Below are 25,068 nucleotides of genomic sequence, written 5' to 3'. Positions count from 1 at the left end.
TTGGTGGCATTTTATGTCTAGTGGATACCATTAAGGACCAATAATGGTAATGGTTTTAATGGTTAGCTGATGGTTTGTAATGGTATTTGTAGTGGAAACCATTAGAATTTCTGTAATGGTTTCTATTGTTTTTTTTTGTATTTTTCTTTTCAGCAGTGCACTACTTAGGTTAGTGGTTGCTTATTATCCTGTTTGTCTAATCACTTGAATTAAATATGTTTAAATGTGTCAAAACTTTATCACAGAAACAAGTAGGCTTATAAATAATAATAAAGAATAAACTTTGAACTGTTCTGTATTTGGGAATTGGAGGAATAAAAACTGCAATAAATAGCCAGAGTAGTATTGTATGTAGTTGAATAATGTGCTTAATACCGAGCTTTGAGAACCCCCGACTTAAGGTATGAAATAATAGCTTCTACATGCTATGTAGTAGGTTACACTAAATGTCAATTAGCGAGCCATTTATAACTCAGAATTATTCGTGTAGCTAGGACTGCATGCCTTCAGCTACAACAGTTCAGGATATGTGTTTATTCAATGCTGTAAAATAGCATTAGTCATAATAATGTGTACACTACGTATTCAAATTAATCTACAGTACATAAGTTAATTAAGCCTTCAAGATTGTGTATAGAGTATATGGCATTGTTTTGTCTTTGTTAATCATGCACTTGACCTGCAAGCTATTATCAAGAGATTGAATGCAAAATGGTTATTAAGATAAAATACTGCAATCTGCAAGGAATATGCAAGCAAAAAGCTACTGAGAACTGTCACAAAATGTTTAAAAAAAAAAAAAAGTTTTGAAACATTTTATTCATTGTAGATCAAGCTCTAATGTTGCTCAGAGTGTGCTCTGCCAGACAAACAACAAGGGTATGTTCCTGCCTCACAGCCAATCATGTGGCAGAACACAATGCAAAAAAATCATGCAGATACAGGTCAAGAGCTTCAGTTAATGTTCACATCAAACATCAGAATTAAGAAAAGTGTGATCTTTGTGACTTTGATTGTGGCATGGTGTTGGTGCCAGATGGGCTGGTTTGAGTATTTCATAAACTGCTGATCTCCTTGAATTTTCACATACAACCGTCTCTACAGTTTACACAGAATGGTGCAAAAAACAAACAAAAAAAACATTGGGTGATGGACAGTTCTGTGGGTGGAAATGGCTTGTTCATAAGAGAGATCAGAGAAAAATGGCCAGATTGGTTCGAGCTGCTAAGAAAGATATAGTAACTCATATAATCACTCTTTACAACCGTGGTGAGCAGAAAAGCATCTTAGAATGCAAAACACATCAAACCTTGAGGCAGATGGGCTACAACAGCAGAAGGAACAGGGACAGTGGCTTAGTGGTTAGCACATATGCCTCACACCTCTGGGATTTACATCTTGCCCCCCCTGTGTGTGTGGAGTTTGCGTGCTTCGGGGATTTCCTCCGGGTACTCAGGTTTCCTCCCCCAGTCCAAAGAAATGGGTTGTTTCCAAATTGTCTGTAGTGTGTTAGTGTGCGTGTGATTGTGCCCTGAGATGGGTTGGCACCCCGTCCAGGATGTCCCCTGTCTTGTGCCCTGTGTTCCCTGTGATAGGCTCCAGGCTCCCCCAAGACCCTGTGGGATGGATGGAATACAGCTCAATTATTTTAGAATTGTCATTTCTTAAAAGGTGTTTTATCAACCTCACTGCTCTCTTAATATAGGTATTAGCATTAACCTTTATAATTTAGCACAGTTTTTGTGGTTGTTTTGCGCTTAGTTCCATTTTTTTTGTTTGATGATAGCTAGAGGAGGTTCATTCCATGCTAAAGGCTCAAAGGTAACATGCAACAGAGCAGGGTTTGATAAGTGCCTCCAGGTACAGGGGGGCTGGTCTGTTTTTGTATTTGTAGGTAGTATATTAAATCTGAAGCTGGCAGCTACAGGAAGCCAGTAGAGGAAATGTAGCTGTGGAATGATGTGCGAGACCTTGGGGAGATTCTGGATTACTTACAGGAGTGTGATGGCACACAAGAGAAGACCTAACAGGACTGAGTGTCAGTAGGCCAATCCTGACACAAAAGGGGTCTGAACAAGCATCTGAGTGGCTTCCATAGAGAGAAATGTCGAGTTCTACTGTAAAGAAGAAATGTACAAGTCATGTTAGTGATGGGCACAGATATTTGAGCAGAGAATGATAGTTGGTAGTGCAGATCTACACCAAGATTTTGTGCATTGTCAGATGGTGTTAGATGGAGTTCTCCAGTAAGATGACAAGACCTTGATGTGGGGATATCCAGATATACTGTAAATATCACCTCAGTTTTCCTGGGATTCAGTTCAGCTGGGACGTCTGCCAGACATGCTGAAATACAAATTGAGACATGAATGTCTGAGGAAAGGAAAGAGAAAATGAACTGTATAATATTCTAAGCTCTAAGACTCAAGGTGAGCTGTGCAGAGTGTATGGTATCTGTTTTAGTGCCTGTTTTCTTCTGGCTCTGTGATGCTACTAATGTGAATACACTCAGTGAAGCAGCAAATGTCATTACCAGTGATGAAGAATGGTCATTTTCCTTTTATCTTTTTTCCTTCCCATCACCCTGGGAAACAAGTGCAAATCAGCATCCTCCTACACTGGTAAAAAGTGCAGAATAGCACAACTCTGGACTAATCAACCGGGATCAGGAAACAGACGGGCATAATAAATGAGGAAAGCTAAATGGCAGGGGGTCGTTGTAGGGTTAGTAAAACTGGACAGGTGTTAGGTAGATAGAAGAGGAAAAGACATACAGAATTGGAAGAAGGTTAGAGGAAGCATATGTAAAAAAAAAAAACCAATTAGTTAAAGTGAGAAATTGATCATTCTTTAATAAAATGTAAATTTTCCTAAAGAAGGAGAGGGAATGGGAGTGGGAGACTTGAACATACTGAAAAAAGATGAAAGGCACTAGAGCTAGGGCAAATGGCAGAGGAATGAGAGGAGGGGAGTAAAAGGATAAACAATAGGGCTAAGGATGAAAAGGATAAAGGAGAAAGAATATGTAAGATAAAGTATATCACCATGGAAATGGAGAACATGAGCTGCAAGGCACAGAAGATGGAAATTTTTAAAGAAATGAAAAGGAGGGCAGTGACTCTGCAGGAGAGAAACATGGGAGAGCAATGTTGAGGAGGAGAAGGCAAAGTGTAAAGAAAAAAACAAGTGGAGAAAGCTGAAGTGAAGAAGAAGGAAGACAGTGAATAATCAGTAGTAGTAAAAGTAGAAGAAAATGCATGGACCTAAACCACAAGCAGTTGTGAGAAAAAAGAGAGTCCAACAGGAAGAAGCCCTTGCTCATCAGAACACTCAGTTCTGGGAAAACATTATACCATAGTATCTAGACCATAAAAGACCTAATGCGCAAAGGAACGACTGGAAAATTCATGTCTGGTGAACACATTTTATGCTAGTGCAAATTTTCCTACACTTCATTAACAGTCCTGTATGCCATAATACTAAAATGTAGTTCCTCCATAATGCTCCACATTCCCTCAAAGGTTTGTTCTTTTAACAGTTTCTATTGATCTCCAGTTCCATACTGTGTGAAAAAAAATTATGAACAGTTCGGATTAGGGGAAAAAAAAATCACCTGGTCTTTGTCCAGTCTTCAACTGTTTGTGTGAGTCTGTGCCCATGATAGCCTCAGATTCTTGTTCTTGTTTGACAGGAGTGGAACCTGATATGGTCTTCTGCTGTTGTAGCCCATCCATCTCCATCCAACTTGATGTGTTGTACATTCTGAGATGCTTTTCTGCTCAACGTGGTTAGAAAAAGTGCTTATTTCCTGTCAACTCAGACCAGTCTGGTCATTCTCCTCTGATCTCTCTCATCAGGTGTTTCAGCCTGCAGACCCCCCACACACAGGATGTTTTTTTGTTTTTTGCACCATTCTGTGTAAACTCTAGAGACAGCTGTGTGTGAAATTCCCAGGAGATCAGCAGTATCTGAAATATGCAAACTAGCCCAGCTGGCATCAACATACATGCCATGGTTAAAGTCACTGAGATTTTTTTTTCCCATTCTGATGTTTGAGGTGAATGTTAACTGAAGCTCTTTGTCTGTATGGTTTTATGCATTGCACTGCTGCCAAATGATTGGCTGAATGGATAACTGCAAAACTGAGCAGGTGGACAGGTATTCCTGTTAAAGTGACCCATACTTTGTTAACTTTGCACAATGCTACTATTTGCACTTCTGGTGGATGTTAAACTGCATTTCATTGCTGAGTACCTATACTGTGCAATGACAATAAAGTTCTATCTATCTATTAATGTCACTTACTGATTTGTTTCTTTGACGCCATATGCTGCTGTGTATTAATTCTAAAAATCAGTGATGGTTAAAGCACAGAAGAGAGACTTTCAGTGGGTTGTTTATAAATGCCATTCTTTACTGTCTGACCAAGCAGGAGCAAGAGAGTCCTTTATCATTTTACATATACCATCATACAACTAGCTGGATCTGGAGTTAACAATAACGTATTAAAAAATTATTGTGTGACATTTATCCACCTATGTGCTAGAACATATAGTTCCTTGGCTAAAATTATTTGACAAGTGACATTTTTTTCAGTTCTAGTTCCTGTAAACCAGTGTCCTTTTTGAAAAACTATGCACAGTACATAGAATGAAATAAACACCTTAAATGTGCATGCTGCAGACAGAAGATCTGCACATTTGCTAAAATGTTATATCACAGTATTTTTCAGTCCTGGTCCTGGAGTACCACTGCCCTGCACGCCTGCTCCCAACGTATCTGATTAAATTAGGATGGTGATACTCCAGGACCAGGATTAAGAAATACTGTGATAAATCAAACAACACTTTTCTGTCTGCAGCACGCACATTTATTGTGTTTATTTTAGTCAATATACATTGTACAAGACAGAAAATCCCTGTGTCAGTGTTCAGGAGGCTTATTCTCACACAATCTCCAACATTGTTATTATCACATACCAGCAGCTGCTTTTCTGATTACTGTTATTAAATGTAAAGTAGAGCAAAGGATGATAGTTATAGGGAAATTGCTTTTGAATAGTCTTCTTCTTCCAGTATTAAAAATACATAGGGTATACATAGTGTGAGGGATGAAAGATATTGAGATTTAATCGTAAACTTGATGATATTCGAATGTACTAGCTAACAAATACTGCTTATTAGAATCAGCTATCAAATACTATACTGATGCAGCACATTGCTGCAAAAACTGATATCTTATGAAGCAAAATTGTTTGATATATATATATATATATATATATATAAGCAAATTCATTTAATATTATGACATAATGATCAAACAAATAGAACATTACTACCTTTATTTCTACAGTTTTATAATTTTGCTTATTTCTAGCATTTATTTCTAAAAACAATCATAATCAATAATCATTATGAGAAATATTAGATGTGTTTTATTTTCAGTTATTTTGCAATAAAAAGGATGTCCAGATATTGCTCTCAGTCTCTAACTTAAAAATTCAAACTGAAATGAACTTGGATACTGCACAGAGCAGGGGTTTTCAAATAGTTTTTTGAAGCCAGAGATCCCTTCAGATTTATTTTAGAAAACTTTTCAAATATTAGGCACATTAGGCAAGTATATGTATGATCATATTTATTCAATGACGCCATTGAAACTATTTGCACACAGAACCCAAAGTTACACTGTACATTCAAAATGATATTAACAACTCTTAGATTGGACCTATTCTGATTATTCAATTAAGTTTATACCTATAATAACTAAATAATAACTCGACAGGCACCAAACTGTAATTGTAAACACTGTAAATAAAGGTACCAAACTGTACTTTTCCTTGTTGCTGATGTGGTACCATCAAGTGGACATCTCTTGTACCTTTAACATGTATCTTTCACCTGGAAACTGTAATATAGCCTATAACACCATTAACATAATTTAAAGTGCATCACTGATACACCTTTAATGCTTTATTGTAAAACCTAATTAAAGGTAAACTACATGATCCTTCCTAGGTAAAGGATAAATAGTAAAGCTGCAAAACCTTTATGGTACAGCGACATAGATAAATACAGGCTGGAACATTTATTCCTGGGAGTGTAACATCTAAAATGTTGATCACTGATATTGATTTCCACCATCCATCCATTTTCTGTTATCCTACGCAGGGTTCGGGGATCCTGGAGCCTATCCCAGGGAACTCGGGGCACGAGGCAGGGGACACCCTGGATAGGGGGGAAAGCCCATCACAGGGCACAATCACCCACACATTCCTGACAATTTGGAAATGCCAGTCAGCCTACAATGCATGTCTTTGGATTGGGGGAGGAAACCTGAATACCCAGAGGAAGCCCCTGTAGCAAGAGGAGAACATGCAAGCTCCACGCGTGCAATGCGGAGGTGGGTTTTTGAACCCCCAACCCTGGAGGTGTGAGGCAAATGTGTAACCACTAAGCCACCATGCATCCCCTTGAGTCCCACCAATGTAACCATATTAAAACTTAATAATAATAATCATGTAAAAAAAAAAATCCTGCCCCCATGGGCGCAGAACTGAGGGTTTATATTAATAGAGGTACAGGATGAAGAGCTCGTGTTTCGCAGAGGAGGCGGTGCTCGCGGGGAGGAAGAGGAGGAGAAGGAGGAGGAATGCAGCGGATTCTCAAGCAACTCCTGCACATTTTAAACATGGACAACTGGCTGAGTGTGTGTGTGCTCGTGGGACTTCAGGTCGCCTGCTGCCTCGCGTATGACGGTAAGAGACGTCAGCCTCCCTCGTGTCCTGTTCAGAGTTGTTTTTTTTTTTTTGGCACTCAGATCTGCAGCGTCCAAGTTTTCAGTCGCTTTGCTCCTTAATCGCGGACACTGACTTAACTCTGCTGAGAATATGAGAAAGGCTTTTAATCCTCGAGGTCTGCCGTGTGTGGTCTGAGGCTGAGTGTGTTGTGAGTGTGTTTACGTGGACTGGTTTTGGGGGGAAAGGTGGGGCTGCGCGTTACACCGCCAACTAATAGTGTCAAAGAGAGTGAAACACTGTACCCATTCATCCAGCTGTTCCGATGTGTTATCCAGCGGCTCTGATGTGTGTTCACTGAGAGTTTACCTCGCTTACACCACTGTGCTTGCATTACATGAACATATAAATAATGAAAAGACAATCAGATCACTTTTCATTTAGATAGAATGGAGATGGATAGGACAGAGCATGACAAGTCAGTAGGTTCCCTCATGTGTGCTTAGTGATCATCTGTGGTCCAAGGCAAGGGTTAAACCTGGATATATGAGATGGAGAGGCTTACTTCTTTCATGGATGCCAACAGCTTGGGGCCAGTACATCCCCAAGTGTTATTATATACAGTTCTCAACATTGATCCTGGAAATGTGATTAAAACAAGTTTTCAATCCTGTATTTCTGTTCTAGGGGCAGAGTGAACACTCTTTAAGTTTTCAGTTTTTGGAATCAAAATGATTCGTTACTTGCAGAGATACTGTACATGACACTTAAACCGTGAAACTAGCAAAATGAACAAATATTGCTTTAACTCTCAAATATACTGTATAATACCACCTCAATCATTTTTGGCGCTTTTCGTAAAGATGGGTAAAAGGTATGGGTATGGAAAATGTCTTTGTGGTTAATTAGCTGAATCTCACCAAAATCTGAGAAAGATCAAACCATTAATTGAAGTAAATTTATTTAAATTTAAGGAAAAAACTTTTCAAAATAAATATTTTAAACAAAGCTACATATACCACAATTACTGGCACCTCTAAAATGTAATGAAGCATGTTCCCATTTATATTTATATATAACCCATTTTTATGATGTATTTACCAATAATTATGGAGCAAAAATTGCCCAATTTACCAATAATTGTGGAGCTCACTGTACATATTATATACATAAAAATTAGCTTTTGACAATGTTGACGTGAAAGCGTTTTTCCTGGGAAGCAGTGTGTATTACACTATTCTTCTTCTTCTTATTATTATTATTATTACTAAAAATTATGCAATGCTCTCATTTACATTTCAGTCTATTTATTTTTCAAATTGCCCTTCACATGTAGAGACTCCACTTGCATGAGCAAAATCCTGAAGTGCGGCCAGATCACTTTGCAAAAATGTTCCCTAAGAGTTTGCTGGGAGAAATAAGTACACATGCATGATGCATATAAAAGTAAATCATTTGCAGTGTGACTCAAGTGTCATTAATGGTACGCAGTGCTCCTGGGGGATTTTGTGGAAAATGTGTGTAAATATGTGAACCCTACATGAGGCTACATTACCCATAGTAGTAAGTTTGTGTACAGTATGTGTGTGTTTGTATGAACCTTTGCCTATCAAGAAACAAATTCATTGTCTTGCAGACATGTAAATGTGGTGTTTATCACAGGGAGTTTGTATGTCGGTATATGAGTGTAGTTATAGATCAGACTGTTAGTATGTATGATAGATCTCACACAGGTTGCAACATGAATCTACGTTCCAGGACTCAGAGTCAGATTTTCATTGATAGAATAAGCACAACCTGCCAAAGCCCTGGTCCTGAAATTTGTGAGTATTTTGTGGGCTACTATACCATATGTATAACAAATCTGTCTTCAAAGCAATAATCTATGTCCTGTTGCATCTCTCTGCATCCACTCACAGCTTAAATAAATATCATTCATGGATTCTATTCAATGTATAGCATTTTATGACCTGAATGCTTTGAAATGTAGCAACAGTAAAGTGTATGCAAGTGCTTTACGCTGTCATAGCATGCTGTAGGTTATGTAGTTCTCTGTCACATCAAAGAGATGGCAAGAGAACCACACTACTGCTCCAGCAAATCCTGCTGTGAGTGGAAAACTCATCTGTGTGTGAGAGATGAGTTGCACAACATTTTGCTGAGCTCAACAGATGAACTCATCTGCCAAGAGGACCATGGAGCACTCAAGCATACACACACACACAGAGAGAGAGAGAGAGAGAGAGAGAGAGATCAAACTACAAAAATCTTTTCCAAGAATGCTGGGATGTTAAGCCAAAGGTAGATCCTTGCAAAATGAGGATTTCCAAGAAATGTTGAAATGAGCGTGTGTGTATGCATGAGCGTGTGGGTTGGGGTGGGGGGTGGGTTGGGGGGGGGGGGGGTCTGTGTTGCTGCTTAGTCTCATGAGCTTCTATTACTACCTTTTGATACTATTCTACCTTCTCTACACATATAATAGAGAGAGATGATATTGTTAATTCTGGTGGGTAGGAAGAGCTAGTAAGAGCCCATGGGTAACGTAGTTTAGTTTCAATGTAAAGGTTCACTTCAGTCATGATCACATGTTTTTAGTCTATAGTAAGTATGCACCACCGATCTAAGTGACTAGACCACAGAAACCTGTTTCTATTGGAGTGCAGTTCTGTTTATCCTGAACTGTGTAAATGGAAGAGAAAATTACATGTTGACTATAATAGAATAGGGGTGGCACAGTGGTGCAGCGGGTATCATTGCTACTTCACATCTCCAGGGTATTGGGTTTGATCCTGAACTCAGGTTACTGTTTATGCAGATTTTCTGTGCATGTTCTCCCCGTATCCATGGGTTTCCTCCAGGTTCTCCCACCTCCCAGTAAGTGGACTGACTACAGTAAATTGCTCCTAGGTGTGTATGAGTGTGTGAATATGTGTGCATGTTGCTTTGCGATGGACTGGCGTCCCATCCAGGGTGTATTACCACCTCACACCCAGTGTTCCTGGGATAGGCTCTGGATCCTCCATCACCATGGCCAGCAGTAATTGTGAGTGAGTAAGAGTGTAAAAAAGTAATGAAAAGACAATCAGATCACTTTTCATTTAGATAGAATGGAGATGGATAAGTACTCCTAATGGTTCCTTCAACATGAAAAAAGATTTTACAGAATTCTAATATTTTATAATATATTTTATAATAATAGATGACTTACACAGGGGCTCTTATTGTGGATGATCCACATAAAAGGATTAAAAAAAACATATGTAATTGTTTATAAGGTGAGGTTTTTTTAAGTTTAATTATTTAGCATTTTTACCAGTGTCAGCACTTTGTAACCATCAGAGATAAAGTTGTAACATTAAGTTTTTGACCTCGGGGAGAGTCTTTTGCACTTTCTTGGTACAGTAACAAACTGCAATTTGCAAACTTTCTTGCATTAACCTTAAGCTGGAGAGGGAACGACTGTATACAGTTACTACAACATAAGGATGTTACAGATGTTCCACAACATTAAATGTTACTATAAAATGGATAAAATGTATGGTGTGTTGTTCTTAAATAAAAAATTGTTAATGTCAGGAAATTGCCACTTTGCATCAGGTTGCATTACATCACCCTGTTGTTAATTATTTTCCTATATCAGCACATCCCTACATGGTTTATTCCTTACATGTATAAATGTATCAATCTTTGAAACAAAATAAAATGACTTTGTAGTTCCATTACTAATATTTATTTTTAATAAATGACGGAAGTGTAATGTTTTGATTGAAATTAAAATATGGTTAATTGCACAGCTCTAACTGCATCAAAAGTTACTAGAGAATTGGCATTATTATCTGGAAAGCAGTTTGCCAGTCTCACTCATTAAGGACCCACAGCAGCTCACAACATAATGTTAAAAAGTGGTTAACAAATAGCCATTTTGAATCAGCCATTACAATATATTGAGAACCCTAAAGTGCATGGTGTCCTGGTTCCTTCAGCACTACAACCTCTAACGCCTGCATTTTACTGTATTTCTGGCAGGGGTCATTGTAGCCTTTTATGTATTTCATAAAATCTGAACGATCCTACCCTGAAAAACAAATGAGAGTGAACCTGTTTATCAGCGTGATCAGTCAGTGACTGTACTCCAATTTTTTTGTTTCATTTTTAATTTGAAATTTGCTTTAAAGCTCAAATTAGAAATTGCTGGAGACGTCTTGACAGATTTTTGGCAGCCTGGTTAAACCTTGTGTGGTCTTCACAGTTACACGCCCAGTGTTCATGGGTCTGGTAGACCTGTGGCATTATTTGTATTGTGAAACAATATAGTCACATCAAGTTAAGCAGAAATACTTTACAAACGTTTACATCTCATTTACCATCAGTACAAACACAATATGTGGTTAAAATGTGCCTATTTCCCTTTTTTTGATAATAAACCTTAATTAATTTCTTGTAAACTCTTAACTTATGTTATATCTTATCATACGTCATATCGTGTCATATCATATCTTATGTCCCTCCCCCAGTTTGAGAGAATTTTATGAAATTATATTTTGCAGGTATAGGGAGGGTAGAATGCAGGAATTTGCAAAGTAGACCCGGTCTCAGTGGTTGAAATTTTTGCAACTTTGTTTATTTCTGTGTGCATTTGTGTGTGTGTGTGAAGTAGAATGCAGAAAGGCAGGAATAGAGAGGTTTTCATGGTTGAAATTTTAAGGGTCAAAATGTATGTGTGTAATTTCACACACAGGAAAGGAAAGAGAGTTTGGGGCAAGAGACAGACAAACACATGAAAAAGGTGTAAGGAGTAGAGAAGAGTAAAGGTCAGGAATCAACATTTCTTTGTCATTTATATTATGGTTACCTTTCAACATGTTCTTCAGAGCAAATGAGCTAAGACCAGTGATTGTGAAGTTAAAATAATAACTGATCTTAGTATTTTTCATTCACTAAACACTGAAAATGGGTCTCACAGAACCAAACCTTTTTTTTTAAGGGATTATTTAATGCAACTGCCAGTGCTTTACATTTGAAGCCATTATTCTGAAGCCTAAACTGAAAGGAATAATTCTTAACAAATGCTACTGTTGGTTTATTATGTTGTTTAATTTATATTTTTTTACAAATCATTCCTCATCTGGTACAATTTTACTCTTTAAGAGAAACCATAATATTCACTTGCGCAAGTATTTGTAATCTGATTACTTTCTTGTAACAGATTGCTGTCACTGGATATTATCATTTCAAATAAATATTTCCCTTCCTGCCTTATTCAGGACTGGCATTACAGTGAGGGAAAATAAAGTATTCAGACACTTTCGTTTTATTATATATATATATATATATATATATATATATATATATATATATATATATATATATATATATATATATACATTATTTCCAATGCATACTGTATATCCAGCTACATAATGTCTTTTGATTTTTATACTTATAAATATAAACAAAAAAACTATGTATTCATAAACCTAGGTATGGTTAAAAATAAAATTGATGTGGAAAAATGTGTATATACACACCACAAATTACCAGCATATGCACTTTGTTGCAAAGCTGTTGTTGGCAATTACTTTGAGACATCTACAGTAAGAAGAGCTACAGCTTTTTTCAACATTGTGGTTTATTTTTGATCCATTCCACATGGCAAACTATCTTCAATTCGCCAAGATTATAAGGGTCCCTCTGATGGACTCGCAATTTTAAAATCGTTCATACATTTTCAATGGGATTTCATTGGCTGGGTCATGCAAATCCTCACTGTATTATTTTGGCTGTATGTGTGGGCTCGTTGTCTTGGCAAAATGTCCATCTTCTCCCCAGACTCAGATTCTTGGCCAACAAGATTATATTCTCTTCTAATATATTCTGGTACAATACTCCATTCATTTTTTCTTTAGACATGTAATGTCTCAGTACCATTTGCAGAGAAACAGCCCCATATCATGATAGTGATACTGATGTGATACCCATATCATGACAATGATACTTCAACCCTTCCTTCTCCAAACATGATGAGCTGAATTATTGCCAGAGTTCTATTTTTGTTTCGTCTATCCAGGGTATATTGTTCTAAGAGTTCTGATTTGTCTAAATATAGATTATATCTCTATGCTTCCTTTTTTAACAGAGGAGTTTTGCGTGAGGTGTTGGAACGGAGATGATTGCAGTGCAGTTCATGCTTATTGTCCTCTGTGTAACTGCTGTTCCTGATGCTTTCACTTCATCCTGCAACTCTTTTCAAGTGACTGCTAGCTTACCTTCCTTATTACTAATGTGAGAAATCTTGTGCAGCACACTTATCCAGAGATGGTTAGTTGGGACTCATGAACTTTCCAAATGAGTATTATTGAATAAAGTATACTTACAGGGATGATTAAGGTCCTGAGTTGTTTAATAGTGTTGTCACTGAGAACTTTAGGAAGCACCTTCACCTTCACCATGATTGCTAGTTGTTGCGTAAATTTATCCAACCAACGTCTTTTATAATGACACCTGGTGCAATTTCAACAAGAACATTTTTGGCAGCACTTAGAACTTGATTTATGTTTATGTAACCTTTATATATATATATATATATATATATATATATATATATATATATATATATATATATATATATATATATATATATATATATATTATAGTGTCCAAATACCTTTTTCCCGATCAGATTTTTTAAACATATCTCGGTTTATACTTATTACTGTTTACATGTACAATATCAAGAGACTATGTTTGTAAATTTGAACTGGATATATGCACTGGAAGTGTATTAAATAACAAAAATAAAAGTGTCTGAATATGTATTTCCCCTCACTGTAAGTTTACTAGCAGAGAGCACATGCATGTTATATACTAAACATTGTATTGCGTTTTCTGTTTGAAGTTCTCAAGCCAGGCAGAGCAACTACCAGTTTGTGCTTTAATGCAATTGCCCCTAATGTGGGAATCAGAGATTTAGCTTGCATGCAGGCCTTTGTGATCTCTGTGATTCCGTGGCAATTCAGAGTGTCCTTGGCTCTCTTTTGCTGTCTTCTGTTTTCCAGGGTCGGGATACTGGCCTTACACTGACGATGAGGATGTAAGATACACAGGTGAACACACACATATATACACAGACACACACACACACACACACACACATCCCTGTCCCTTATACTTTTAGCAAACTTTCTGGCTGCAACACACGAACTGCGATTGGCATTTTGGGGCACGTCTCCAACGCATCCTCAATGTCATTTTATTAGCTCTGTTTCTGATTCAACTCTCCTTCTCACTGGCTAATCCACCTTCACTTCTCAATACTCCTTTCTGCTTTTATCCATGGCCACTCCGAAGGCTAACAGTGAGTCGAGGTAAGTGTGTGGAACTATGTTTTTGGGTTCTTTTTTCAGATGACCATGATGGAATAGGTTGTTTTAACTATATGTCTGTAGACCATATGTGTGTGACCTTTTTAGTGTGTGTGGGTACCTTCATTATGTGTCTTGGGTAGGTGTGCCATGGTGTGCTCCAATCAAAGTGAAGCACGGGCATGTGAGCTGCCAAACGCCACGTGGTGAGCATTATAAGAATGTGTTGGGAACCCGCTGTAAGATCCACTGCAAGAGAGGCTACGAGCTCCATGGCAGCAGCGAGATACTCTGCATGGCCAGCAAACAGTGGTCAGGAAAATACACCTGCAGAGGTCAGCCTCAAACAGATGCATAAACTACATACACATACTATATGGTGCATCTAAAACAGGTTTAATAACAAGCACAACCAACTATCATATTATAAACAACTTAGTTTCACTTTTTTACCCCTGTGATTTAACTAATAAAGAAGTTGACGTTAGTCTCAAGGCACGCTTGTGTACATGATATTTGATGTAACACAGACAATAGACAGCTGCACACTGAACCTTCACCATAAACATACTGTTAACGTTGACTGTGTAAGCACATCAGCACTTGCTTAACTGAATGGACTGTGTTTTTGCAGAGGTCCGCTGTCCAACTCTAGCCATGCCATCTAACGGTGGATTTAAGTGTTCAGATGGTTCCTATTACAACTCCCACTGCCAGTTCTTCTGTTCACCAGGATACATACTCCGTGGAGACCGCAGTGTCACCTGCCAAAGCAGCAGGGCATGGAGTGGTGGCCAGAGTGTGTGTCTGGGTAGGTATCAAGTGATCTCGACCCAAAAACAAACTCAAACAATCTATATAATTTGAGGTGCTTGTTTTCACAGATTTGGATCCTCCAGTCATAAAGTGTCCAAATGTAAAGGAGAAGACAGCTGAGCCAGGAAAAGTGACTGCAAAAGTGACCTGGGATACACCGGAGGGCAAAGACACAGCAGATGGCATACTCACAGAGTTAGTTTCACACACACACACACACACACACACACACACACACCATTCATCTTATATAATTCTATTTCTTTGGTACAGGGTAAATTGTTCATCTCACTTCAGGACTTGCCCTAGAACTGTACAGGCTTCTTCCACCCATTTTATCCCCAGTTTAGTCATTTACCAATTTCCAACCACTACAGTACATAACTATCACCTTTCACATGACAGATATCAACCGGGAAAGGGCTAACATGTGCTTCATCTGAGACAGGTGAAGCCAGCCACCTGATCTTTTTCAAACTGCTGCTCATGCAGCGTCACGGGGCATACACATACATATACTTTTGCATACACAAGCTCAGAGACTCCCATAACTGGCTAATGTTGCTCTTATTTTTTTCTCTTTTGGCTCTGGCATCATTGTGAACTTCTGATCTCCCAACAACAGGGCAAACACTTTTTTGCTGCACCGATCAGAAGCCTTACTCTTGTCTGTAGCCTACTTGTTATGTGCTTGGTGCTTACCAGCGGTTATGTTTGTTGATACCTACCTACACATGCATACATGCCACAACTCTATTCCTTTTGTTAGATCTCTGGTGCATTAAATACAACCCACAGCTAAAAATCAAAATGGTTTAAATATTTTCAGATTAAAGCTGACATTCTGTTCTTTAACTTCAATGTTCTATTTTAAATCCAGTATTATTAAGTACAAAGCCAAAACAGCAAAAATTACAGGCTGCACTGTATTCTGGAGATATACTGAGTAGTATGTGTTTAATTATAGCTCCTGTGGTTCAATAAAGTCCCAAGTAACCATAAACATTTTTGTGAATTACAGTGTAATACTAAAGGGGAAGCCTCCAGGAACACACTTTACAGAGGGAAACCATAAACAATCATACACTGTGTTCGACCGGGCTGGAAACAAAGCTACCTGTAAATTCAACATCAGAGTAAAAGGTGAATAATACATGAACATATTTAGTATCTTATGCCCAAAAAAGACATAACTTCAACCTCTACACTAGATTATAAAGGTCAGGGTCTTCAGTCTGTTTGGTCTTGGTCTGTAGTCTCAGGTCATGGTTTCAGTACCTTAGCACATTCCTAAATTTACTTGCCACAATAAATGATATTAATGATATAATATGTTTGAATTTATAGTGGACTGTGCACAGATTACCAACCCTAGTCCCAGTTTACCACCTGTCCTACACATTTTATGCTGCATTCAACTAAAGCTTGTAACTGCAAATTTCCAGTCTCTGACTAGGAAAAACAAAAAAAAAATGCTCCCTCAAATCAAAATTCTTACTCAAAAAGTTGGGATGGTCTCCTCAACCCTGAATTCAGCACCAAAAGGAAATAAGATGTTACTTCATTATTTGAAAAGGGAGGGTTTATAGTAGTATTTACTTTAGTTCAATCAACATAGACAGTTTTGTTGGTTAAATCTATAACACTGTCCATATAGTTAGCTGTTTTGAGGAATATTAAAATTTATTTATAATACATATATAATATATAATTTATTATAATATTTTGAATATTACGTAATTCTAAGTTCAGCCTTCCCAATTCCGAGTTATTTTGAATGCAGCGTTAGTATTTTTCCAAACACACCTAATGCAACTAATTAGCGAATTAACAGCCCTTACTGAGTTAAAGTTGGTGAAGGAAAAAGCCTAAAATGTGCAGGACCAGGGTTGGCACACTATATACATTGGGTATATATATATATATATATATATATATATATATATATATATATATATATATATATATATATATATATATATATATATATCCTAACTCCATTTGATTTTAAGACTTGTTATTAGCACCCAGTCCTTGAAAATTTTTTTTATGTTTTCCCCATTACAGTCCGCCGTTGCACTCCCCTCTCAGTGCCTGAAAATGGTTGGATGAAGTGTGACAGTGCTGGTGATAATTATGGGGCAACATGTGATTTCCGCTGCCTGGGAGGTTACGAGCTGAGAGGCAGCGCTGCCCGAGTTTGCCAGTTCAACATGGAATGGTCTGGCCTGGAAACCAGCTGTGCACGTATGTGGAGCAAGTAAAGTCAACACCTAACAGCTACCACAGGCAAACAGGAGTTTTGTTTTTGTGTAATATACTTCATTCATATATTGAATTAAGATATTATATTATTTACAAGAAAATGTTATGTATTTGCACACAAGCTGTTTCATATTTTCATCAAATTCAGTGTTCCACATGAAACAGGTATAGATGAACAAAAGCAAAAGGTTTCCTCATTGCATTGCTACGGCAGCAACAACTAGAACAGCCCATTTAAAAAATGCCACCACTTGAAATTAAAAATCCAAAACCAGTTTGGTTTTCCACTCTAAAACTGATTGCATTTCCTGTAACCACTTACACTACCATCTATACATTTAACTAAATGACATGACACATTTAAATACACTCACGGAAAACTTTATTAGGAACAACTGTACATCTATTCAGTCGTGCACTTATGTTATCAGCCAATCATGTGGCAGCAGTGCAGTGCATAAAATCATGCAGATAAGGGCCAGCAGCTTCGGGTAATGTTCACATCAACCATCAGAATGGGGAAAAAAATGGGATCTCAGTGATTTTGACCTGCTGATCTCCTGGGATTTTGACACACAACACAATACTCAAAATGGTGCAATAAAGAAAAAACATCCAGTGAGCGGCAGTTCTACAGACAGAAATGCCTTGTTGATGAGAGAGATCAACGGCGAATGGCCAGACTGGTTCGAGCTGAGCTGGCTACAGTAACTGCTACACTCTGTACAACTGTGGTGAACAGAAAAGCATCTCAGAATGCACAACACGTCAAACCTTGAGGCAGACCACGTCAGGTTCCACTTCTGTCAGACAAAAACAGAAAGCTGAGGCTGCAGTGGGCACAGGCTCACCAAAACTGGAGAGTTGAAGACTGGAAAAACGTAGCCTCATCTGATGAATCTTGATTTCTGCTGAGGCACACAGATGGTAGGGTCAGAAATTGGTGCCAACAGCATGAATCCATGGACCCAACCTGCCTTGTGTCAACAGTCCAGGCTGGTGGAGGTGGTGTACTGGTGTGGAGAATGTTTTTTTTTGGGACACGTTGTGCCCGGTAATACCATTTCTGACATGTAGAGACTTTAACAGGGGGTGTGGCCCTGTAAAGTACTGAATAAGCCAAAAATGTTGTTTTTTAGGTGAACTTTGGAAGTTTAGAAATTACATGCATGCCTTGCAAGCAAGGCGTGCATAGCTTGCACAACTAATGGCATTATACCAGCAAAGTAGCAGACTGTTAAGTGTTTCACAACAAACTTACATGTTCTAAAATTATTTCCAACATGCTATATATGGTGCAAGTCATGCCTATGTAAACAGTTTGGCAGAAATATAACACCAAAATCATTAAATTATCATTAGTACAGGATACAGTTGGTAGTTTTTTAAATGTAATTTATATAGCTTATGCTAAAAAGTCTAGTTACTTGATTGCTACAAAAGCTGTCTTGTTGTCACATACTCATTCCATTGTGGAAATGGGCTACATTTTGGCTACATTTACATGCATATCAAATTCCGATCTATATCCGGGTTGCAGCCATATTCCGTATACAATGTTTATATGTGTACGGGCATCAGAATATTCCTGCATGCATGGTTGTTGTAAGTATGCCTGAGTTTCCATTCCTAAACACCTAGCCTACAGCCTAGCATCTGTTAGCACCCACAATTCCCATGTGCATATATCTCCTTTCAGTGGATTTTCTGAATAACGTGTTTACATGCAACAAATTTCTGATTAAAACAGGCATATTCCAGGGTTGGGAATCGGAATTTGGGGAATCAGAATATTGTCTTAATCTGAACCGTGCAATCGGATTGCAGCATTTACATTACTCAGTACTAATTAGAATATTGCCAGATTCTGATTCATATTGGAATATTGATGTGCAAGTAAATGTAGTGACTGTTTCTCTTAACACTTTTTATTTTACTTTTCTATTTTTATTTCAACCCTTCCAATTTTTCGTCATGTTTATCACTGTTCCCATTGCTCGTTATTAAATACAGCCATGAACATTAATGTTGGAGTGCGATCTGCTGCTCAACTACTGGACCAGTTCTATGAGAAACGTCGCCTGCTTATAATCTCCACCCCCACAGCGGCCAACCATTACTACAGATTCCAAATGACTAATTTACAGGTAATAGATCTTTCTATTCACATCATGTCTGTGCCCTGGGAATAAACTTGGAAGGTGTGAGGTGACATTATGCATTCCTGAAATATGCTACTTAAAACTGATGAGACGTAGTGTATGAATATATGTGTTTCAGCAAGCACAATGTGGCTTGGACTTAAGGCATGTGACTGTGGTTGAACTTGTGGGAAGGTTTCCAGCTCAAATAGGACGCATTAGATACCAACTCATCCCTCCAGGACTGGCCCTACAGCTCAGGTATGCTCTAAACTCACAATAAATATCTGAATACCATGAACAGGGGTTCCCAGGTGGCAAAAAATGAATTGAACAAAAAACTAATCCATACAGTGTCAAATATGCCTCAAAATCCTGCACAAAATATGGAGATCTCACAAAGAATGGCACAGTTGGTCCGAACACTTCCACACCCAGGACCAGTTCCTGGTCTTATTTGGAGGAAGGACTTTTTGGTGGAGTGGTTTACTTTCACATACAATTCCTTCTGGACTATGTTGTGATTCGTAACGTCATGTGCAAGTCCATACAGTATTGAACTTTTTCAAACCTGCTATTTTTTTTTTTCATTATTTTCCTTTGGTACCAACACTCCACTAGCGATGAACAGGACTCTTTGGATGCATGCCATGCCATTGTGCAGGAATACCTGCAAACGAGGAGCCATACTTGTATGAGATTGTTACCCATTAATTTCCTGCATTTTTTCCAAGAGTGCTGATATTTAGTACTATCAGCACTGGAACATCTCACATCTCACATCACTCAACTTATCCGTGTTCACTACATCTATTTCCAATTCTAGCAATAGTTTGTTACATTGAAACCATTACTACACTTACTATAGGCAGTTTGTTAGTCTGAGCATTGCATGGCAACACTCACCACTCTATCCAGCTGTGGCTTCTTTGACAACTATTTTCATAACATAAACAAAATATTTGGTGATATTATGTCTGAAATGTTAACTACTTGATATTCATTTCACACTTGCAATAATGATATTTTATCAGCATGGTTGTGATTTGGCAGCAGGTAATCTTCATAGTCTTCATAGAGTTCAGAACCTGCACATGAGCAGTGTGTGTATGTGTGTGTTGTACAGACTGCTGCTGCAGCTGTCTCAGAATTCATTTAATCTGGTGCTGCTGGACAAACAGGGAGTGGACAAACAGCGCTACACATACCCGGTCACAGCAGCAGAGATCTTCAGCATCATTGACACCTTCCCCCTGCGCACTGAAGAGGCCCTTCTGCAGAAAGAAGCAGGTCATGGCTGCTAGACAACTAGACAACTAAACCCCCACCCCCACCCCCACCACCACAGACACACACACAAACACACAGGGCCATAAATGCATGAGTGAGTTTTTTATACACATATTTGTGATTTGTAAGATGCTCTACTATTTTTTTGTGTCAATCTATATATTATTGTGTCAATATTTATATTATTCTATCATAATATACAATATAGTTTGACCTCATTCAATCCAATTTAAACTGTTTATTTGGCTTTAAGAAATAAATATGCTCACTTTGATGTCTAATTCCAATGTGTGATGTTACTGTATGCTTGGCAACTCTGTCCACGGAATAAATATCAAGTGCTAAAATATTATTCAGTGTCTATTGTTGTCAACCGTAAATAACGGTTTCTTGATTTGGGAAAGACATTGGTGTTTTAAAACATAGTTAGCTTGCTTACTCAGTCAAAATAATTAGATAGAAGCTAAAAAGAATAGAATAAATAGAATATCTGGTTCATAATATCTGGTGCTTTAAGTTGTTCTATCTTGAATTTATTCTCTACTGGTAAGGTAGGTTTCTGACTTTGTGTACTATCTACTTGACTCAGTTGGATCTAGATTCTTGCCACTAGAATTGTTGTATTGTATATTATTGTTGATTCTGTTGTGTTGTTTGGAAGTGTCTGTTAGTCTATGCTAATTAGTTCCCTCAGGTGGCTAATCAAGAGTAGTTTCAGTCTTCCTTAAGGTGTGAATTAAGCAGGGCTTACTAAGATATATTGAAGGTTATCTGCTATAGGTGTCTGTAGTGGTCAGAAGCATAATTTGCAGCAGTTAGACACACTAATTTAGAAAGTGTCTTAAGTTTAATGGTGTATATTTTTCTTGCTTAGTTAAGTACAAGTACTACAAGTTCCCTCTCAGTCTTATTCTCACTAACACCACTCCTGACTAGGCTGCAGACATGTGCCTCAAACAAATCTCTGTTGTTGCCTCTCACAGACCCAGAAGCTCTCATGCACAAGCCAGAGGCCGCACTACCGGTAACCTCATCTACCCTCCTCTGTTGTCTCAGTCTCAAACAGTGGTGGTAGGTGGGCTCTGGAACTGCCAGTCTGCTGTAAAGAAAGTTGATTTCATCTCAGCTTTAGCCGCCCATTACTCTCTTGACTTTTTGGCACTAACTGAGACCTGGATCTCTCCACAGAACTCAGCTACACTGGCTGCCTTATCCTCTGCTTATGCTTTCTCGCACACTCCACAAGAAGCTGGCAGGGGCGGTGGTACAGGTCTGCTGTTGTCTTGGAGATGGTGCTTTACACCACTCTCCCTGTCTCATCTCAACATCTCATCCTTTGAATTCCATGTAGTTACAGTCACCTCTCCAATCAACCTTCTCATCATTGTCATCTACCACCCTCCTGGTCCCCTAGGGGCCTTCCTTGAAGAAATGGACATGCTCCTCAGTCTTTTCCCTACTGACAGCACCCCTCGGAGACTTCAACCTCCCTGCCGACAAGCTCCAGTCATCTTCCCTTCTCCCTCTTCCGCATTCCTTCTCCTTAACTTTCAACAGCTGTCCTCCTACACATAAAGGAGGAAACACCCTGGAACTTGTCTTCAGCCACCCCTTTCCTGCTACAGACATCAGTGCTACCCCACTCCACATCTCTGATCATCTCTTGGTATCCTTCACCATCACCCTCCCTATCCTGCCTAAAACCAATAGCCATCAATACTTCTCTCCCACTCGTAGAAACCTCCACTCTATCTCCCCTTCCTCCGTAGCTTCCTGCACCCTATCATCCCTTCCTGTCCCTGAATCCTTTTCCTCCCTACCACTGGAGCTAGCCACTGACACTTTCCTCTCCTCACTTTCCTCATCCATGGACCTCCTCTGCCCTCTATCTTCTAAACCCAGGAAGATTTCCTGCCTTGCTTCTTGGCTATCGGATGTGTTACGCAGTAATCAGAGAGAATTAAGAACAGCAGAGAGAAAGTGGAAGAAATCGCAACTCGACACAGATCTTGCCTCTTACCGTGCTCTCCTGTCCAAATTTTCATCTGAAGTGACTTTTGCTAAGACTGCCTTCTACAAGGAAAAGCTGGAATCCTCTGCACAAGATCCTCGCAAGCTCCACAACATCTTTTCTTCACTGCTCAACCCACCGGCTCCTCCTGCTCCATCCTCCCTGACTGCTGAAGACTTTGCCACTTTTTGTGATGAGAAGATTGAAAAAATCTGCCAGACATTCACTTCTACCCCTACTCCTACACTACACACCGAGGATTCTCCTTGTCATTCCCTGGCACAGTTTTCTAAACGAGCAACAGAAGGGATCCTGCAAATCATCTTATCTTGCAATCCTACCACCTGCCCATTGGATCCAGTCCCTTCCACAATTCTCCAGTCCATCTCTCAAGACCTCCTCCCCTTCATCACCACTATCATAAATGGCTCCATAACATCTGGTCATGTAACAACCTCATTCAAGAGAGCGAGGGTTATTCCCATCTTGAAGAAACCCACTCTGGATCCCTCTGACATCAGCAACTACCGACCAGTATCACTTCTCTCTTTTCTTTCTAAAACCCTTGAACGAACCGTCTACAATCAACTGTCCTGCTATCTCTCACAGAACAACTTCCAACATCCCAATCAGTCTGGCTTCAAACCGGCACACTCCACAGAAACTGCCCTTTTAGCCGTCACTGAGAAGCTACATGCTGCTAGATCAGCCAAATTGTCTTCAGTCCTCATCCTCCTTGACCTTTCAGCAGCGGTTGACACAGTGGATCTGTGAACCACAAGGATCTGTTGTCCACCCTCATGAGCCTAGGAATTCGTGGTGCAGCATGGCAATGGTTTGCTTCCTATCTGGAAGGTCGGTCATATCAGGTGACATGGAGGATCTGCTTCCCGCAAATTCTCCACTGGTGTCCCACAAGGCTCAGTACTTGGTCCTCTCCTGTTCTCCCTCTATACTCGATCTCTTGGTGTGGTCATATCCTCACATGGGTTTTCATACCACTGCTATGCAGATGACACTCAACTCATCCTCTCCTTCCCTCCCTCAGACACTCATGTTTCTGCTCGGATATCAGCATGTCTGGCAGACATCTCATCATGGATGACAGCTCATCAGCTGAAACTTAATTCCAGCAAAACTGAACTGCTGTTCATAACAGGTGATTCATACCCATATCAGGATCTTGCAGTCTCCCTAGACAAATCTCTGATCTCGTCTTCGGCTACCGCATGCAACCTTGGGGTAACCATGGACAATTGACTGTCTTTCTCCTCGCACACTGCTAATCTGACACGCTCATGTCGATTTCTCCTTTATAACATCAGAAGAATTCGTCCATTTCGTTCTACACAGGGCACACAGCTGCTTGTTCAGTCCCTTTCATTTCGAGACTGGAATATTGCAACACACTCCTGGAAGGTCTACCTCTGAGTGCCAGTCGTCCTCTGCAACTGATCCAAAATGCAGCTGCACGATTGGTTTTCAACCTTCCTAAATTTTCCCACACCACCCCATTGCTACGCTCTCTGCACTGGCTTCCTGTAGATTTAAAACACTGATGCTTGCCTACAAAGCCAAAAACGGACTTGCACCCACTTATCTCAAAGCATCACACCTTGCACGGCACCACGCTCCATCTGATCCTCTAGCACTGCTCGACTGGTCCCTCCATCTGTCAGGGTACAAGGAAAGCATGCATCGAGACTCTTCTCTGTTCTGGCACCAAGGTGGTGGAACAAACTTCCCCTAGATGTCCGAACAGCTCAGTGACTGGCAGTCTTCAAACGACGTCTAAAGACTTACCTCTTCTTAAAGTACTTAAGTTAGCACTTACAAAAAAAAGTATTGTCTGAGCACTTGTCTATTACCTCCCCAATGGAGTTTTGGACTGATGGTATTCCTAGTTTGTGACCTAGTGAGCCAGTATCAGAATGTATTTTTGATAGACTTCAAAGCACTATTGTAAGTCGCTCTAGATAAGAGCGTCTGCCAAATGCCATAAATGTAAATGGTTCAGGAGTTGAATAATTATGTTACACAATTAAAAAAAAAAAGCCCAAATAAATAAAATAAAGTTATTATAATTTGTGAATGAAAATTATCTTCCTGTTCCATCAGTCCTGTGTTATTTCAGTGTTTTCCATTGTTCCATTTCATAGTGATAAGGTTCACATAAAAAACAAAAAACAAAAAAAACAAAACAAAAAAACACACCATCTTGTATAGACCATGCCCACTTCTGGTCTAAATCTGAATATGAAAACAGAGCACTAAGCAGATACAGATACAAATACTGATAATGGCACTGCATTTCACTCCCACTAGGCTGAGTGCTCTACATTCATATATTCTCATAAATGTATAGTATGACTGCAAGAAAAATACCAACATAGTCCACACAGACACATGGCATTGCATTTAGCAAAGACAATTTAAATTCAGTACATT

The 25,068-nt window shown here is 39.0% G+C and overlaps 1 protein-coding gene and 1 long non-coding RNA gene across 4 annotated transcripts; one reads left to right on the top strand and one right to left on the bottom strand.

Moving 5' to 3' along the window:
- Positions 1-746: 746 nt before the first annotated feature.
- LOC128318428 (uncharacterized) lies at positions 747-3,837 on the bottom strand. 2 transcript variants are annotated; one of them, XR_008301851.1, is made up of 4 exons: positions 3,614-3,837; positions 2,262-2,346; positions 1,996-2,117; positions 747-1,616 (listed from the first exon to the last, which is right to left on the bottom strand). It is a non-coding gene; the product is annotated as an uncharacterized LOC128318428 (long non-coding RNA). The 2 variants fall into 2 exon arrangements; XR_008301852.1 differs by having other exon boundaries at positions 1,996-2,114.
- A 2,767-nt stretch (positions 3,838-6,604) lies between these two features.
- Positions 6,605-20,961, top strand: srpx (sushi-repeat containing protein X-linked). Of its 2 annotated transcripts, XM_026913239.3 has the most exons (10): positions 6,605-6,757; positions 13,792-13,839; positions 14,241-14,432; positions 14,732-14,908; positions 14,982-15,108; positions 15,935-16,056; positions 16,981-17,160; positions 19,192-19,325; positions 19,459-19,580; positions 20,446-20,961. In XM_026913239.3, the coding sequence occupies exons 1-10, from the start codon at positions 6,652-6,654 to the stop codon at positions 20,621-20,623; spliced, it is 1,386 nt and encodes a 461-aa protein (XP_026769040.3). In that variant the 5' UTR covers positions 6,605-6,651; the 3' UTR covers positions 20,624-20,961. The 2 variants fall into 2 exon arrangements, with proteins under 2 accessions (XP_026769040.3, XP_026769041.3); XM_026913240.3 differs by lacking the exon at positions 13,792-13,839.
- Positions 20,962-25,068: the final 4,107 nt, after the last annotated feature.

The sequence above is a fragment of the Pangasianodon hypophthalmus genome, chromosome 5, assembly GCF_027358585.1.
Source record: "Pangasianodon hypophthalmus isolate fPanHyp1 chromosome 5, fPanHyp1.pri, whole genome shotgun sequence".
Taxonomy (NCBI): Eukaryota; Metazoa; Chordata; class Actinopteri; order Siluriformes; family Pangasiidae; genus Pangasianodon; species Pangasianodon hypophthalmus.
Note: the sequence above shows the minus strand (reverse complement) of the source record. Positions and strands in the feature narration are given on the sequence as shown.

What these genes read in the sequence shown, in the direction of transcription:
- srpx (XM_026913239.3), top strand. Translation starts at nt 6,652, where the DNA reads ATGCAGCGGATTCTCAAGCAACTCCTGCACATTTTAAACATGGACAAC. An exon ending in CTGCTGCCTCGCGTATGACG is followed by an intron (nt 6,758 to 13,791) that starts GTAAGAGACGTC and finishes TCTGTTTTCCAG; the next exon opens with GGTCGGGATACTGGCCTTAC. An exon ending in TCCAAATGACTAATTTACAG is followed by an intron (nt 19,326 to 19,458) that starts GTAATAGATCTT and finishes TATGTGTTTCAG; the next exon opens with CAAGCACAATGTGGCTTGGA.